This window comes from Aspergillus oryzae, chromosome 5 (assembly GCF_000184455.2).
Source record: "Aspergillus oryzae RIB40 DNA, chromosome 5".
Classification (NCBI taxonomy): domain Eukaryota; kingdom Fungi; phylum Ascomycota; class Eurotiomycetes; order Eurotiales; family Aspergillaceae; genus Aspergillus; species Aspergillus oryzae.
The window spans coordinates 1,890,280-1,906,666 of record NC_036439.1 but is presented as its reverse complement, the minus strand read 5'-3'; the positions used below and the strand labels follow the sequence as shown (position 1 = coordinate 1,906,666).

The window sequence follows — 16,387 nt, the reverse complement described above, 5'->3', positions numbered from 1 at the left end:
AGTTCATGGGGAGCTAATCAAACATGAATGGGAGTACTAGATACGCAGGAACCATCGGCTGCTGTTGAAAACTTCCAGGAAGTGCTTCGTTTGTACCCACCGTTCCGAGATGATGATGGCGCTATTCTTGCGGCGGTCGATCTCCGGTGCCCGGACTGTGATGCGGTTTTTTCCTCTTCGTGGGTTAACATCGCCTGTGGACGATAGATGGCTTTTGGTTGACCGGCTGATAGGAAGGAATTGAAACAACACTACCTGACCAAGTACTGTCCTGGGACTGCAGTTGCTGTATATGTGATGACACGAGATCGGTAGGTCATATAATCGCTTTCCGCACCTTTGCTAATCGTTTGGTTCTAGTTTAATCACAAAAGGATATCGTATGGAGAAGCGATTTATTCCACTAGATTCTCGAACAATTCGATTCTACTGCGGTAGTTGCGAGAGACATTTTGCCGTCGACGACGGTAAACCTTTAGATAGACAACGGCGTAGGACATAGTGCCCTTATATTTAGAATGTGTGATTAACAAATGTTGCAGATGCCCCATCGTACGTCCAGTGCAGACATTGTGGAGGAAAGTGCAACATCTCGTCAGTACTCACTTGACTATGCTAACCGTCTATTCGCAAAAGTGCTCTAACCTAAAAGTCCATAGATATGAGCCTATATTGAACGACCCGCGGGACGACGTAAGCTTCCGAGATATCCAGAGGGACATTGCAAGTCCCATCAGCAGCCAAAGTCCTAGCGTCGCTCAAATGAGCTGCCGAGGACTTAAGTCACCGGCAGCGGCAAACCCTCATGATCAGTCGATCACAAAGAAGGCCAAAAAGATACGAGACTCCTGGTCGCTCAGAAGTATGCTCCTCTCTACAAGTAGCCGGCGTTCATCACTGACATCAGGGAGAGTTTTCACAAAGTGACGAAGATGAGCTAGTGGCAATCAGTTTTGCGGGGTTATATGATCTAGAACGAGGTATGTCTGTATTCGGCCCATGAACTTTGTACTTCGAGCTGCTGACGTGCCATATAGTGCACGCTCCAAACGGCGTCTATCAGCCCTTTGAGGGCGGCACGACAGTGACACATCCCGGGCAGTCAGTGACGAGTGTCACTTCGAGTGGTATGACCTTGAAATGAGCAGCACTCATCGGCAAATAGATCGCTAACTGACCGCTGGCTAGCGATCAATGAAGTACAAGCGTATGGTTCGAAGGGCTCTGGTCTAGCTCTGTGTGAGAATGAACATCATAGGAATGATATGCACGGCTCGGATGGCGAGCTACTGGACGACAGTCAAAACGAAACAACACCTCGCAGACAGTCTTTCCTGGAGAAAATCTTTGGTCGAAAATCCTCGAGCGGTATGTGGGACAGACCTCATAAGGATTCAAGTACTCATTCAACCCAGGTATATCACGCGCGCGTTCGACATCGGGCCGACGCAAGAAATTGATAAAAAAAGCAAACAGTATCCGATTCTCTTTCGTCAACAAATACTCAAGGAGCGAAAGTAGGGCAGCTACGCTGGAGAGTGTACGGACTTCGATAGAGGTGGAAAAGGCAGCAGAAATCAGACAGCAGGCAAACCAAACACCTCTTCAGGATGCCGAATACGTTGCCTTACTGCGAGAGACTCAAAACATATACATTCATGTACAGTATGTATCTGGGGGAATTGTAGTCCACGATGCATCCGGACGTCAAAGAATACTTCAAATGGACGAGGCGGCCCGACTTTTTTCGCAGTTGAGGGATGAGCTTGCAGCCACTACTGTTTGGTCACAGGCTCTAACGACCCGACTCCGAGCAGAGGCGTCTTTGAGGCAAGCAAACTGTCGAGCAGCTGTAGTGGAATACCATGATGCCTTGAAAATTCTGGAAACCGCTCCAGCGCTCGATGTCGACAAACTGTCGCGAGCTACCATTCTGCATTCCATGGGACAGGCATATCGCAACCTTGACATGCCTGCCCAGTCGGAAGCCTGTTGCCTGGAGGCCTTAGGACTGTATAAGCGGGCGCTTGGGCGTGATAACCCTAAGAACTTTTCCGTTCTGCACGACCTCGGGGCTCTATACGAGAGAGATGGATACGCCACAGAAGCAGCAGCATTATATGAGCGCTCATTCGCAGGTCGATTGAAGATGCTCGGGCACAATGCGCCGGAGACCCTGAGTAGCATGCAGGATCTGGCTTCTTTGAAGGTTTTACTGGGTGACCTGGAAGCTGCCTTGCTCCTGTTAGAGAAGGTGGTACCAGCACTCGAAACAGTCTTTGGTCTCCAACATGCAACGACATTGAATGCGATGAATCATTTATCTATCTTATATCAGAAACTGAGGTTGGGCGAGGAGTCCCGCGCAATCAGCCATAGGACCATTCCGCACTGCAGAACATTCTTCGGCATCAACAGCCCTATCACCAGAGACGCAGTTGTCCGGTATTTCCAAGATTCTAATAATTTTGACTTCCCCACGGATATCCAAGACATTCTCGACCACTATCAACGATCCAGGGATCCAGACTCCCTAAAAGTCATTCACCAACTAGGGAGATCATACATGGATAATGGCCTCAATCATGACGCTGCAGAGCTTTTCGAAGCGCTGGTCGAGGACTTTCTGACCATCAAAGGCCCTGAAGCGTCAGAGACCTTTGATGCGCTCAGTGCGCTATGTGTCTCTCGGGAGCATCTCGATTCCATCGACAAGGCGATTCTTGCATACAAACAGCTCATCCATATGGCAAATCGAACACCAGCGGATCACCCCTCACGGAAAAGAATTGGATACGCAGATAGGCGAATCTCAGACCTCAACCGCCGACGAGACATTCTCGCCGATGAACGAAAAGCATGGTCTCTTCATGAACCAGCTCAATGTGAGAATTGCAGAACTAACACGAAAGTTCTCTGTAACAGTAAGTGCCCTCCTCCATCCCCAAGCATCATCCACCACTAAACCCCCTCACAGCCTGCAAAATCTTCCGCTTCTGTAATGAAATCTGCCAAAAGCAGGCCCTCCAAACACATTTTCCCTACTGCATCCCTTCCGTCTCCCTCCGAGAATCCAAGTCTCTCGCTGTAAAGGCCAGATGTCCCACCTCCGCACGCGACCAAGCCATCTCCAAAATCCGCCGTGTCGACAAAACCAAATCCGTCAACGTCACAGCCAGCTACACCTTCTACCTCGACCCTCGGAACTTCACAACCTTCCGAATGAAGCTCAACTCCGACACAAACACCGTCATCCTCTTCTCCCTGGACTGCGACATCCAATACGCCACCATCGACAACCCCCTCCTAGATCACAACCAAGGAGACTCGACCAGCAGATCCACCTCTCCGTCGTCAACCTCCTCCACGGCTGATCTCAAGGGCGTCCGATGGCTCTCCCCAGACAGACAAGAAGCAATTGTCTACGTACCCTCCGAAATGCCCCAGCCCCAAGCCCGCTACGTGCTCGTCACCCCAGGGAGAGAAATGCTCAAATCAATCATCGAGAGGCGAGTCGGTGTGCGCGGTGGCGGCGGCGAGAAGGAACGGTTCCAGGCGCTGGAGTTACCCGATGATGAACTGATTGAGTTCGCGCAGGGGTTGCTTCTTACTGGATTTTTGGGGGAGGTGTTTATGCACGTTGTCGAATGGGTATGGAAATAAGGTAGTTTCTTGTTTTCGAGCTGTCTTCGTTACTACGGGTTAAGGTGGGGAACGATATTTATGTTTCTGTATACGGCTTTTATTCTTTCTATGTCATGGAAATGTCTCTCTTTATTTTGTTCGCTTGGAATAACGATCATCTACTGCTGTCTTGTCTAGCAGATCTGTCTTATGAGCTTTTTATAGCTAATAGTTACTCTCTGCATACCTTTTGTAGGATTTAATGTACCGCTTTATCTGGTAGTCTTGACATGAAATAAAGCATACACAGACATCAAAGTCAGTAATGTCTATTCTAACTCTATTTACCTTTTCGTTTCGGTTGTTTCTATTGAGATTACAGACCAAATATTCATGACCCCAAGCCTGGTTCTCGGGAAAAAAGATCACTTGCACTTTTCAATCCAAACGCTCACCACTGGTTTAAAAAGATAAAGAAGATAGAGAAAAGAAAGCTAGAAGATACAGAGACCATGTATCAAAAATATACAGACAAACCCCGCATATAAAAGCAGTGCTAAGCTCGTTAATCGTAACTGGAATATCTAAATGGCGAAAAAAAGCCGACCCTTATGAGTCTGGTTCCTCGTCGTCAGATTTGTAATGTTCGCTATCACTCTCCCAATCATCGGCTTCAAGGGACCGGCCTTGAATGCCGAAACTCAGGAGGAATCCAACGAATGAAATGCCAGCAAAAACGCCGAACGCTAAGGCTTCTCCTTTGGGCTTGATTCGCGATGACAGACTGAATAGACCGCCCGACACGAACGGGCCCACTGCTCGACCAGCTGCTGATAGGGTCTGGGCGAGGCCGTTGAGGGCTCCCAAGACTGCGTGGTCAGGCGCGGAGTTGGTGATCTATGGTTGAATCTGTTATTATCTGGTTGTTGGATGGCAGGGGTATGTAAGGGGTAGACTTACTAGTAGCAGTGCGCTGGTTAATCCGCCAACAGTGGCAATTGTCTTTACCAGTAACACGAAGCATAGCTCAGCGGCTAAGAGCGCGGTTTTACCAGACAGGCCTCCGGAGTCGTTACCCTTGTAGCCAATGAAGGGCATCAGGATAAAGGAAACCACAAAGCCAAAGAGACCGGCGCGATAGGACCACCGATTTCCCATCTTATCTCTCAACTTTCCAAAGATACAGATCTGAAAGATGATCGTTACGAAACCAGAAAATCCTTGCGCAAGACCAATTTCTGAGGGTGTAAGACCTCGCCCAGTGGGAGGAGCAGCCTGCGAGAAGATCGGGAAGAGCGCATTGTAGGCAACGTTGCACAGGGAGAAAACAAGATATGTTAAGAGGAGCAACAGGGTGTCCCGGTTCAACAGTTCGCTTGATGTCAAACTTGCGCGATGATTGTCACGATAACTGGAAGCCTCCGAAGCCGAGTCAAGGTCGCTGTCATGGTCCGCTGTATCTCCAGAATCCTGGCGAAAAGGGCGATACGGGATAGGGTGTGGTGGTTGCAGATATCTCGCCCGTTTCGCAAGACTGGTAAACTGCCACAGCCAGGAGAAGAAATCGCGGACCCTCTGCTGCAGTTTAGGTAGACTTTCGGGGTCTTCAAGACTTTCTTCCAAGAAAAATATCGACAAGACAAAGTCCAGCACTAGAACCGCCGCAGCCATAAGATTGGGTGCGAGGTATGGATACGGATTGGGCTTGCTGCTGTCCCACGGGTTATGATGAAAGACAAGCAAGCCGCCCACTAAAGGACCTGTTATGCCCCCGATTCCATAGAGGACAGGGAGGTAGGCAAAAGCCTTTGACTGGTTACTCCGGTCAGTGATTTCACCCAGGCAAGTAGATACCAGGCCTTGATTGCCATTGACGGCACCCATCAAAGCTTGCACGACAATCGCCTGAGCCAGAGTCTTACAGAAGCCGAACGCAACAAAGCATACTGCCGTCAGTATAGTACCCAGCAAAATGACCGGCCTTCGTCCGATTCTGTCTGACAACCAGCCCCAAAAGTAATTTGTCGTGAACTGTGCTATAGCGAAAGCGGTAGCAAGTGTTCCAACATATACGCCAACCAGATTCTCTTCCACCTCAGGGAACTTCGAAGCCATTTCAGGCAAGTATGGACTGATCGAATTGAAGGCTGTCTGTTCGCAGAGGGAGATCATTGCCAGGATAGCCATCTGCTTCTTTGGCAATGGGGAGTGTCCTTCTGACTCATTATGGCTGGGTTCATCGTGGGGATGATCTGCTGCCGAGGATCTAGATTCACCCGAATTTGGTCGACCACGCGATTTCGGTGGCGGTGTCTCGAAGGTCTGATAGTGTAGTGTGGAGGAACGGCGCCGATTGAGGGCGTCCCGCTCAGACGTCCTCATCTTGAGGTTGGGCAGTTATGCACACAGAGTAATGGACACCCAAGCGTACTCAGCACATATATTCAGCGGCACAAACAAGGACTTGTTTTATTAGACCGTCAACAACGGTCCAAGTGGGGGCGCTGAGGCTCAATGGCCTTCCAAGCTTTCGCGATGTGGCGTTGGTGTTGAGGCGAAGAAAATGAAAGGGGAGATGTTCCTGACCCTGAATCACCACCAAAAGAAAGTATGACGATGTTTGTGTGTAAGTTCCAAGCTCTGTGAATCTGATAGTGAGGAAAAGGTCAGGAAAGATATCCAGCACGATTAAGATCGAGGCAACGAACAAGGAACGGCCGAAAAGAATGTCCGATATAGAGGATGAGGTAAGCCAATAATTGGGGGGAATTGTGCTGAGTCATCCGCTCAGCCCGGGGTCAAAGCCCTTAAATTAATATTGCAAAGTATTTGACTGGTGGTCATGGCCTGCAGAAGACTATCATTGGCCCGGCTTAGACTGCATTATCCCTGTGAAGAAGTGCAAGAGACAGTCGAGTACAGAGTCTTTCCTTACCCCGGGGCCCGTACCCAGTACAATGGAATTAAGAGCCAAGCCAAAGCCAAACTCTTGTCCACCACCCACGCGTCCCGCACGTGCCATATGTCTTTTTCCGCACATGACATCATACCACAATGGATTCTATTTTCAGTATGGAGAATAATGCGTATCATAATAATAGGATCTATGAAAACAAAGCAATAGTCACAATAGAACAAGGTCAATATAAACAGGGTTGTTTCTCGTTTTATATACTGTCAAACCTTTGGACTGTTGCCCATATCTTCATCCACTTCTATTTCGCGTTTGCTCCACTATGTGGAGTATTCTTCACAAAAAAGCCCACCTGGTGACCACTGAGTATTTTTTGTTATCCTGTATATACTGTTTTTCCCTCAAACACTTCAATAAGGCCTGCTGGCCCAATGGCAAGGCGCTTGACTACGAATCAAGAGATTGCAGGTTCGACCCCTGCGTAGGTCATTACTTTTTTGTTTTATTCCCTTTGTCTCCTGATAAGCTGGACTTCGTTCTTTATTTTCTTTTACACCTTCTTTCTTCTCTTTTAATTTTGGAATATATCTAGCCTTGGTCTTTTTTGTCTCTCTCTCCTTTTTTTTTTTTTTTTTTTTTTTTTTTTTTCATCCATACAACTCCTTCCGTACACCAGCAGTAAAGATTGCGTTATTGTTGTTCTACCCTTAGGTGGCTGAGAGTCTAGCCAAGCCATGTCTCTAATTCATTTTTTTAAGATCGATATGGACATTGATACGAATGCATCATTTCAAAGCGAGTAGCGATTGTAATGAAAACATATTTGCTCAAAATAAATTGCAATAGATCATTTTAATTAGATAAACAAAGAAAGTAAGAACCATTGCACGCATCACTTCATCAACAAGTTAACAGCCCAAGGAACACTGAGTCCTCGCAAATCTCCATAATGCTGCCCGACTCCCAAAAATACAATGGGAATACCAGTTGCATGGACCATGCTCACGAGTGTGCCAACCATGTCCCCGACAGTGTCACACTTGCTGATAATGAACCCATCCAGGTTTCTGCCAGTGCCAAATGCTTGGTTGAAGTTACGCGCCTGCATTACACTATCAGTGCCAACCAGAGCTTCTCCAACCATGAAGATCTTATCCGGTTTGGCAAATTTGCCAAATTTCTCGAGAGAAGACATCAGGCGCTGGTCGTTATGACGCCGGCCAGCAGTATCGATCAAAACAACGTCGAACTTGTTGGCAGCTCCGTACTCAACAGCATCCTTGGCCACATTTGCTGCATCCTTGCCATATCCCTTCTCATACAGCTCAACTTGCCCAACATTTTCACGGGCACTGAGTTCTTTCAAGTTCCGGGCGTGCACACGAAGTTGCTCGACCGCGCCAGAGCGGAAAGTATCGCATGCTGCAATCAGGACACGATAGTTGTTTTGCAACAGGAAGTAGCAAATCTTGCCCAAATTGGTCGATTTTCCAACGCCGTTAACTCCAACTATGGAGATGACATAAGGGCGGGGAGACTGCTGTTTACTTGTGGGAGATGTGACTGTATCAATCTCACGAAGCAGATCCAGCGAAGATGTAGGGGTGAGTATCTTCCGCAAAGACGACTCCATGGCTTGGCGCAATGCAGCATCCACACTTTGAAAGTTTCCTGTTTTCTTTCCGACAAGTTCCCGCTGCACACCGTCACATAGGCGGACTGCTGCTTCACGCGCCACGTTTTTCTTCAGAAGATGGTCCTCCATGGCCTTCAGGGGCTTCTCCAAATCGGATTCGGTCAGGACCTTCCCACCCACGATGTTGCGGAAAAGGCCACCGATAGCATTGAATCCTGAGCCAACGATTCCGGTGGCCCTGTTCTTCGCTTTTTCACTGTCCGCATTCTCCAAGATAGAATGGACTTCATCACCCAAGTCTTTCAGAACGAACTGTCCTTTCCCAGTTCTGTGGCCCCAGGAATCCTGTGCAACAGCTTCCACGGCCGGAGCAGCTGCTTCGTCGCCATCAGCAGGTGCGGAATAATCCAGAACCGTACCATCATCTTCATCGGCATATCCATCCGCATCCCATTTGCGCATCTTCTTGCCTCCCTTCGGTGTCTTTCCCTTGCGGATGCTCTCATCCCCCGATGAAACGTTTGCGCCCGCGTTCGCCGCCTTGCGCGCACGGCGAGAAACTCGGCCACCAGGTCCTCCTCTAGCAGTCAGAATCTGGCTCGCGACAGGCGTGGTTGATCGAGAAGTATCTGGGGTCTGGGGCGGCGTACCCTCGTCAGAGGTCGCCACGCCCGGCGCAGCCTGACGCTGCGCTTTATAGGTGTCAGTATATCCTCTTGACTTATGATCTACAAGTACATACCTTGAATAAGGCCAGGCACAGATGGGGGTGGAGGGCCACCATGTTCCGACGAGACAAGCGGGTCTTTCTTATTTTCCGCACCGGTCACGACACCCTCTGAATTGATGGGCGCTGAATTGTCTTCAAGCTCCTTAACTTGTTGTTCGAAATATTTGTCAAAAGGATATTCGACCACCCTAACACGAGTACTCCGTAATTGGTCTTTGTATATGTCAATGAACAAGGTCGAGATATTGTCCAGAAGTTTGTCGATCCAACCGAGATGCAGAAGTGATTGATACACGGCCTGTGGCGAACTCAAGATTAGCGACGATAGCAGCATGCTGTAAGACCAGTACATACCACAAATATCAAATTAAACTCCTTGACTTTCTTCCACTTCAATGTATATTTTTCCTTTTTGTACACGGGGTAGGCCGCATTCGCTGCTTGGATCTGGACCTTTTCTTCGATAAAGACATCATTGATAAGGCTGTTGATAATGTGGGCGCCAACGGGGGCGTAGGACTTGGACCATAAAACTACCCCGGAAGTAGTGAGAATCTCGAACGCTTCCAACATTTCGACTAAGCTTTGCTAAATAAATTGCGTCGAGGTGTGTAAGGTATGGGCTGTAGGAGAAGGCAAGAAGATCCGCACTGTGGGGAAATTATCCTGCGGGCGGAAAGCCTCGACCTTCACCTCCCAAGAGTTCAGCCACGTATAAACACCCACTCCGACCACTATTTCACTCTCCTCCGACTCTGCACAATTCTGCAACTTAGACATTCCTTAATTAAAGCAGAACCCTCCTTTTGTCTGATTCTCCTACCCGTTCTCTAACTAGGCAAAACAAAACATGTACCGCCAGTCCTTCGCTCCGCCGCCAGCACAGTCACCTCCGCTTCATCATCCAGTTCCTCAGCATGTTTCCACCGTCCCTATGATGCGCTCTCCTCCCCCTCCGACATCCCAGCAGTCTCAGACGTCTGGCTATGGTAACAACCCATATCAGCCCGCTCCGGCGCAAGGCGGTAGTGGGACCTACGCCCCTGGATTTGGAGGTTTCATCAACGATCCCACGGCGCAAATGGGATTTCAGGTCGGGAAGACCGCTATGATGGCCGGGCAAGAATATATGGAACAGAATGTAGGCGATTGAAAACACAAGGGCGGGCTTATTGTTCTTTCGACTAACTATCTTATTAGCTAAACCGCTACGTTTCCATTCCCGCCTTGAAACACTATTTCAATGTGTCCAACTCCTATGTATTGAATAAACTCGCCCTGGTGCTCTTTCCTTGGAGACACAAACCATGGTCTCGCCAGCAGAGCCGTGTCACGGCGGCATCCACAGGCCCCAATGGTCAGATCTCCCATCAGCAATACTCGACCATGTTCCTGCCCCCTCGCGATGACCTGAACTCCCCCGATATGTATATTCCGGTCATGGCTCTCGTCACATATATCCTCCTATCGGCAATGCTGGCAGGGTTCAGAGGCAACTTCCACCCCGAGCTTCTTGGTTCGATCACGACAACAGCTATTGCAGTCATCGTATTCGAGATACTTTGTCTAAAGCTGGCTACCTATATTCTCAGCATCAACAATGAGTCGCAGCTACTAGATCTCGTGGCTTACTCAGGCTATAAATTTGTGGGCATCATCATTACCTTAGTGACATCCGAGGTTCTAACTCCGGGAAGAGGAACCGGTGGTTGGGTCGGCTGGGTTGTGTTCATTTACACGTTCCTAGCTAATGCGTTCTTCTTGGTAAGTCTTTCGGATTTGGACCTTGGCGCCAAACTAATCGACTAACGTATTATCTAGCTTCGTTCTTTGAAATATGTCCTCCTTCCGGACTCAGCCACTGATGCACGCACGGGATCGATGCACACCGTCGCCCGGTCACAACGCAATCGTCGCACCCAATTTCTGTTCATCTATTCTTATGTTATCCAGTTCATCTTCATGTGGGTGCTGAGCCGAGAGGGCCCAACTGCTTCGAACGTAGCTGGTTCAGCGTCGTAATTGAGCTATTGGGCCCCATTGGATTTGCGAATTACGAGAGACGCCCTCACGAAGAAACAGATATGGCGTACATCAGTGAGAAAATCGATTCCTGTGGGTGACTTTCCTTACGGATGCTATGTAAAGATCTTAGATAATACCAGCTGTGTTATTCCATGTTTCGCACAGGAGCGAATTTGGGCGGATACTCTCTTGATGTTCTGATAGATTCTAGACCATATTTTTGCCTACGTAATATGTACCTACTTGTCTAAGAGCTATTGACTTGGTGAGTATGCGTCGCTTCGCCATGCTTTGACAGTCGTGGCCTCTCAAGAAAGTATCCACATTCTATAGTCTAGGGGATTTCTTACTAGTCTAGAACTCTCGGTCTTTATGTTCCCCCAAAACGATCGCTGAGCTTAGATACGGTTACAAACTCCAACGACTGGCGATGTCAAGTTGGGATAGGCCTCAGCATCAGTCCTGAGCAAGGAACTAGCCACTTTCATTTCGTAGCCACTCTTGCCAAGCTGGATCCCTCAATATCGATCGAACCCTGGCCTCGAGCCATTCTGTATTGCCCCAGAAACCCCATGATGCTTGGAAACGACACCAATCCACAAGCGCAGTCTCCCAGTGGTGGACCAGAATGTTCATCGGATAATCAAATTCTTTCATGCCCGATGGGCGACGGGCCAGTAGGGCTTCACGGTAACACTCTAGTAAGGCCCTCTCCCCGTCATCCATAGGGAGCTCTTCAGGGACATCGTAGTCGCTGGTGAGCATCCCCAACGGTACTGAGCACGTAAAGAGCTTGGCAAGATCGCAAACTCCCAAGCCTAATCCAACGTATTGAAAGTCAAAAAAGGCTACCTCGTCGCCTGAGCCGGTAGTGAAAAGATTCTCGGATTTGACATCACCGTGAATATAACTTTCATAGGGCCGGCCGCATGGGGTGAGAAAGTTAGCCACTTGATCAGCAATCGACAAAGCCGAGCCTTGTGGCGGCTCACAGAGCGCAGCAGACCACTCAGAATCTGTATCTTCTATTAACGAGGCAAGCTCTTTCTGCCGAGTTGCAAGGTAGGTGTAGCCCCCATTTAACCAGAGTTTATCACCACCTGAAGATGGATCAGCTCTCCTTCTTTGCATCTCCTTCAGTGGCGGCAACAGATATCTATCGAGATCATCTGGAAGCAGTTTCCAGGTATTGGCATGGAACTTTGCCAGCCACTCAATAGCGGCGTAGACCTGTTGTTGGTTGAGAAGTGCTCTCTTTTCCCCTGCAACAGGAAACTTCTGCCGGAGATCTTCCATGATAGTGGCAGTCAAGCCCTGGAGTTCTTGGCTCTGGCCTTGCTGCAGGTGTCCCGTGGAAGCTAAACAGCTTGCAACGGCAACATCCTGGTCCAAAGATGGAGTGATTTCTTGGTAGAAATATTGCTCAACTTCGTAGCTGAGCAATTTACGTAGGTGGCCCTCATCGCCGTCGCTTTTGGGGGGCGAGATGAGTTTGAGAATGAGGTGAAAGTTACCATTCGCATCCTTTTTCACATTGGAAGTTCGAGTGGTCTGGTTTCCCGAAGCTCTCGCTGTGATTTCGCATATATGGCCATAGCCTGCCCAGAGGGTCTGGAGGACTCGACAAGAAACTAGCTCGAGGCCGATGGACGAGAGCAATGCCTCGGCAACAAGTTTGGCTTTGGCAGGAGACATGGTATAGGGACTGGTATTATGTTTGACGGTTGTAGTATATCTTGGCTGGTATTCAAGCTTTGGAGAATGGACACGCAGTGATGATCACGTTATTGTTTACCGCCTACAAGATTTACGCTACTCATACATATAGAAATCGAAAGGTTATCAGGCAATGGTGAAATGCTATTAAGTTCAAATATCATTTTCATTTTCATTTTATCTATGTATGCTATCAAAGTCCAGTAGACGAAAACCTATAACGTTGAACGTTAGAGACAGATTCCGAAAAAAAAAAAACAGGATCAAAATGTGAGATTGAGGATGTTCCATCAGAGATCTTGGTGATGAGGGTAATATCATTGCCAGAAGCATCAATTACTATCTAGGCAGTGCAAAGTTGTCTTCCTCGGAACATGGACAGGTGAAAGGAATATGCTGAACGTACCTATTCTAGACCGAGATAGAATGTTGGCGGTCATCATTGACATAAGAACCTGTGAAGTCTTGACATGTTAGCCATGATTCCATATATAGAATGGAGTTATAACAATCATGTGGAGTAGTAAACACATATCAGAATATGTAAGAAATTAAATATCATACTTCAGTGCTGTATCGAAACTCCGGCGAGAGTTTCACAGACACCGGGTCAATCGCAAATTACCGCATCATATGAGTGTGGAAAAAGGAAGATATAAGAAAAGACCGTGTTATACATACCAGTGGGATTATGCTGAAGGCTGTTGACAGTTAGTTCGAGACCAGCTGATCGTGAATCGTTGCCCAAAACAGCATTATGTTTTGATGTACTCCGTAGAGAGAAGAAAAGCTGAAGCTTGTACTTTGCAGGAACAAAAGAAAAAAAAGTCCACCAGAGAAAATGAAGCTTAAATGCGACGGGATCGGAAGCGGAATAATAGGACGCTCCGAAGGCGGCGCTAAGACAACGAGGCAGCCCTAGTCCGCACCACAGGTCCCATCGACGGCCTCCGACTGGCTGTTAAGCGAGAAACTGTGGGCAACGCCGCAAGACCGAAATTCGCGACTCCAGCAGCCAGAGCGAACTTGTGCGTTTCGGACGACCCTTCGACAACCCCGACCACTTCGACAACAAATTCCTCCACCGACCTCCCGGAGTCTGTCGACCGTGAGTGATTCATGCGCCCGTCTATCGTCCCAGTAGAACTGTTATACTGAGACCGTCATTTTTGGCATTTTTTAGGAAGCCTTCGCCATGGCCGATATCGATATCAAGATCGCTCAATGGAAGCTCGTTGAGATTGGCCGTGTGGTGCTGATCCGCCGCGGCCCCTACACCGGCAAGCTGGCCACCATCGTGGAGATTGTCGACCACAGACGTGTATGTTTTTGATCCGAGCGAGATATAGGACAGCCGCGATTGGGATGGGCAAAGGACATTTGGAGATGGACATCATATTGACGAAGTGTCGCAACGAATAGGTTCTGGTTGACGGTCCTTCCACTGAGGAGAACAAGATCGTCCCCCGTCACGTTCTTCCTCTCGCCCACGCCACCCTCACCCACTTCGTCATTCCCCAGCTTCCCCGTGCTGCCGGTACCGGCCCCGTCAAGAAGCTCTGGCAGAAGAGCGAGATCGACAGCAAGTGGGCTCAGTCCAGCTTCGCCCAGAAGACCGAGCGTGCTGAGCGTCGGAAGAACCTCAACGACTTCGAGCGTTTCAAGGTCCTGCGCCTCCGGAAGCAGGTACGTGGATGGTCCCCATTGGTGGCTTTGGAAACGATGAGACTAGGGCTAGGAAAATATATTGAGCCTTGCGCTGGAATCGCACAATGAGAATCGGATGGAAGGCTGACATCACGGACTTTTTACAGGCTCGCTTCGAGGTCCAGAAGGCTCACGCCAAGCTCAGGGCGGCTGCTCCTAAGTCGTAGATGGTTTACTTCATGAGGCTCGGTGCATAGTGTGAAGGGAGTGCCTTTGGGACGGTTTTACATTGCTGAGGGTTTATTTGATTTCAGCAAAAAAGACGCTGTACACATTATCATTGGCAGCATAAAATGATTCGAGAACCTTGATATCCTGACCAAGAGGTTACGCTCGTACGTCACAAAAGACGGCACACCTTTCTACTAGTATTAAGGAGGCTCCGGGTTTACTTATCTTGACATCAGCGGGCCATGCCTTTTTAATGGAAATTGGGGAATGATCCACAAAAAGCATGAAGGGAAAACAAGACAAAAAAAACGTAATTTTCATGACCAAACGCTTTTATTTAATCTTGTTGTATTGTTGCGATTCTAGAATTGAAATAGAGCAATTCCGATAAATTTTGTCGGGATACGGTCATGTAAAAGTCGGGGATATACGTTCATTCATTCATAGATACATTCATATCACATACATAGTTCGTAGGTTGAGTCGCTTGTGTGTCCCGGCGTCTGGGGGGGGGGACTCGTGAGGGACCCAATCAGCTCGCTAACGATTTTCGGCAGCCATGACATTCACACAGCTTTGCGCCTTTCCAACTTCAACCAGACCAAAAAAACCCCCTCATCCACCACAGTAATCTTTTCTGTGTCTAGGTACGTTATAATTGTATCTCTGGCCGTCAAGATGATTTTTACGCTCGGAACTGGTGAATTCCTGCAGTTTTCGTGGGCGGGACCCTCCGGTTTCGTGGGCCACAATTCGAGCCTCCAAGCGACCGAAACAGTCCTAGAGTGCGAATTGCTGACCCTCGATTTTATAGCCCTTTTAGGCTCCCCTAATTCACAAAATGGCCGACCCCCGTGTTGAAGAAATCGTTGAGGAGGAGACTCCCAAGCAGACCGTTGAGGATGCTGGCAGCGACTCCGAGTCTGAGGCTGGCGAGGCCAACATTCCCGCCGGTGCTGCCGTCACCATCCACTCTCGTAACGAGAAGAAGGCTCGCAAGGCCATTGGCAAGCTCGGCCTGAAGCACGTTCCCGGCATCACTCGTGTCACTCTCCGCAGACCCAAGAACGTATGAACTCGACCTACCCCGCCTCCCTCCGATGCTCAACAGTCCCTGTGCTTTAGTCGGCGATGGGCGGCATAGATGTGTGAATGCAGAGGCTAATGCGTCTCTTACAGATCCTCTTCGTCATCAACCAGCCCGATGTCTACCGTTCCCCCTCCAGCAACACCTGGATGTACGTCTTTCTCTGAGTTATGAATGTATTCGTTGGCTTACATGTTGAACAGCATCTTCGGTGAGGCTAAGATCGAGGACCTGAACTCCCAGGCCCAGGCTTCTGCTGCTCAGCAGCTCGCCGCTGCCGAGGCTGCCGCCGGTGAGCACGCTGGTCACGACCACGAGCACGATCTCGGCACCAAGGTCCCCGAGGCCGAGACCAAGAAGGAGGAGGAAGAGGATGATGGCGAGCCCGTCGACGAGTCCGGTCTTGAGGCCAAGGACATCGAGCTCGTCATGGCTCAGGCCAACGTGTCGCGCAAGAAGGCTGTCAAGGCTCTTCGTGAGAACGACAATGATATCGTGAACTCCATCATGGCGCTCAGCATATAAGCGCTGCCCATTTAATTTCGCGCTATCAGTGGCTGATGTCTCTTAGCCCTGCTGGCAGGATGGCTTTGGGTGAGAGGTCAGGTTGATATCCCCTAGGATGCATGTTCTGTCAGGCCCTAGTGTAAATCAAGAGTTCAAAACAAAAAAAGCAGAATTGAACGACCCAATGCTTCCTCAGCTGTCAGTAAATCTCTAGATATATCTTTCCTGAATATCGCAAAAATTGTAGGAGTAGGAATCGGGTTCATTGGA

At 48.9% G+C, this 16,387-nt stretch overlaps 6 protein-coding genes and 1 non-coding gene across 7 annotated transcripts; 4 read left to right on the top strand and 3 right to left on the bottom strand.

The window, feature by feature from the left end:
• Positions 1-1,265: 1,265 nt before the first annotated feature.
• Positions 1,266-3,663, top strand: AO090701000161 (tetratricopeptide repeat protein; the record flags this gene model as incomplete). Its single annotated transcript, XM_023237445.1, has 3 exons — positions 1,266-1,368; positions 1,416-2,924; positions 2,978-3,663. 3 exons carry the CDS (start codon positions 1,266-1,268, stop codon positions 3,661-3,663), a joined length of 2,298 nt encoding a protein of 765 aa, XP_023092019.1.
• Positions 3,664-4,233: 570 nt separating this feature from the next.
• Positions 4,234-6,006, bottom strand: AO090701000162 (MFS transporter; the record flags this gene model as incomplete). Its single annotated transcript, XM_001822987.1, has 2 exons — positions 4,234-4,521; positions 4,585-6,006. 2 exons carry the CDS (start codon positions 6,004-6,006, stop codon positions 4,234-4,236), a joined length of 1,710 nt encoding a protein of 569 aa, XP_001823039.1.
• A 949-nt stretch (positions 6,007-6,955) lies between these two features.
• AO090701t00001 lies at positions 6,956-7,027 on the top strand. The gene has a single exon. It is a non-coding gene; the product is annotated as a tRNA-Arg (tRNA).
• A 403-nt stretch (positions 7,028-7,430) lies between these two features.
• On the bottom strand, positions 7,431-9,477 carry AO090701000163 (signal recognition particle receptor subunit alpha; the record flags this gene model as incomplete). Its single annotated transcript, XM_023237444.1, has 3 exons — positions 7,431-8,749; positions 8,917-9,202; positions 9,259-9,477. The coding sequence occupies 3 exons, from the start codon at positions 9,475-9,477 to the stop codon at positions 7,431-7,433; spliced, it is 1,824 nt and encodes a 607-aa protein (XP_023092020.1).
• A 277-nt stretch (positions 9,478-9,754) lies between these two features.
• On the top strand, positions 9,755-10,926 carry AO090701000164 (protein transporter YIF1; the record flags this gene model as incomplete). The annotated part of the gene is made up of 3 exons (XM_001822989.3): positions 9,755-10,045; positions 10,105-10,668; positions 10,726-10,926. 3 exons carry the CDS (start codon positions 9,755-9,757, stop codon positions 10,924-10,926), a joined length of 1,056 nt encoding a protein of 351 aa, XP_001823041.1.
• A 477-nt stretch (positions 10,927-11,403) lies between these two features.
• On the bottom strand, positions 11,404-12,624 carry AO090701000165 (uncharacterized protein; the record flags this gene model as incomplete). The annotated part of the gene is made up of 1 exon (XM_001822990.1): positions 11,404-12,624. One exon carries the CDS (start codon positions 12,622-12,624, stop codon positions 11,404-11,406), a length of 1,221 nt encoding a protein of 406 aa, XP_001823042.1.
• A 2,740-nt stretch (positions 12,625-15,364) lies between these two features.
• On the top strand, positions 15,365-16,135 carry AO090701000167 (nascent polypeptide-associated complex subunit alpha; the record flags this gene model as incomplete). Its single annotated transcript, XM_001822991.3, has 3 exons — positions 15,365-15,592; positions 15,703-15,761; positions 15,814-16,135. The coding sequence occupies 3 exons, from the start codon at positions 15,365-15,367 to the stop codon at positions 16,133-16,135; spliced, it is 609 nt and encodes a 202-aa protein (XP_001823043.1).
• Positions 16,136-16,387: the final 252 nt, after the last annotated feature.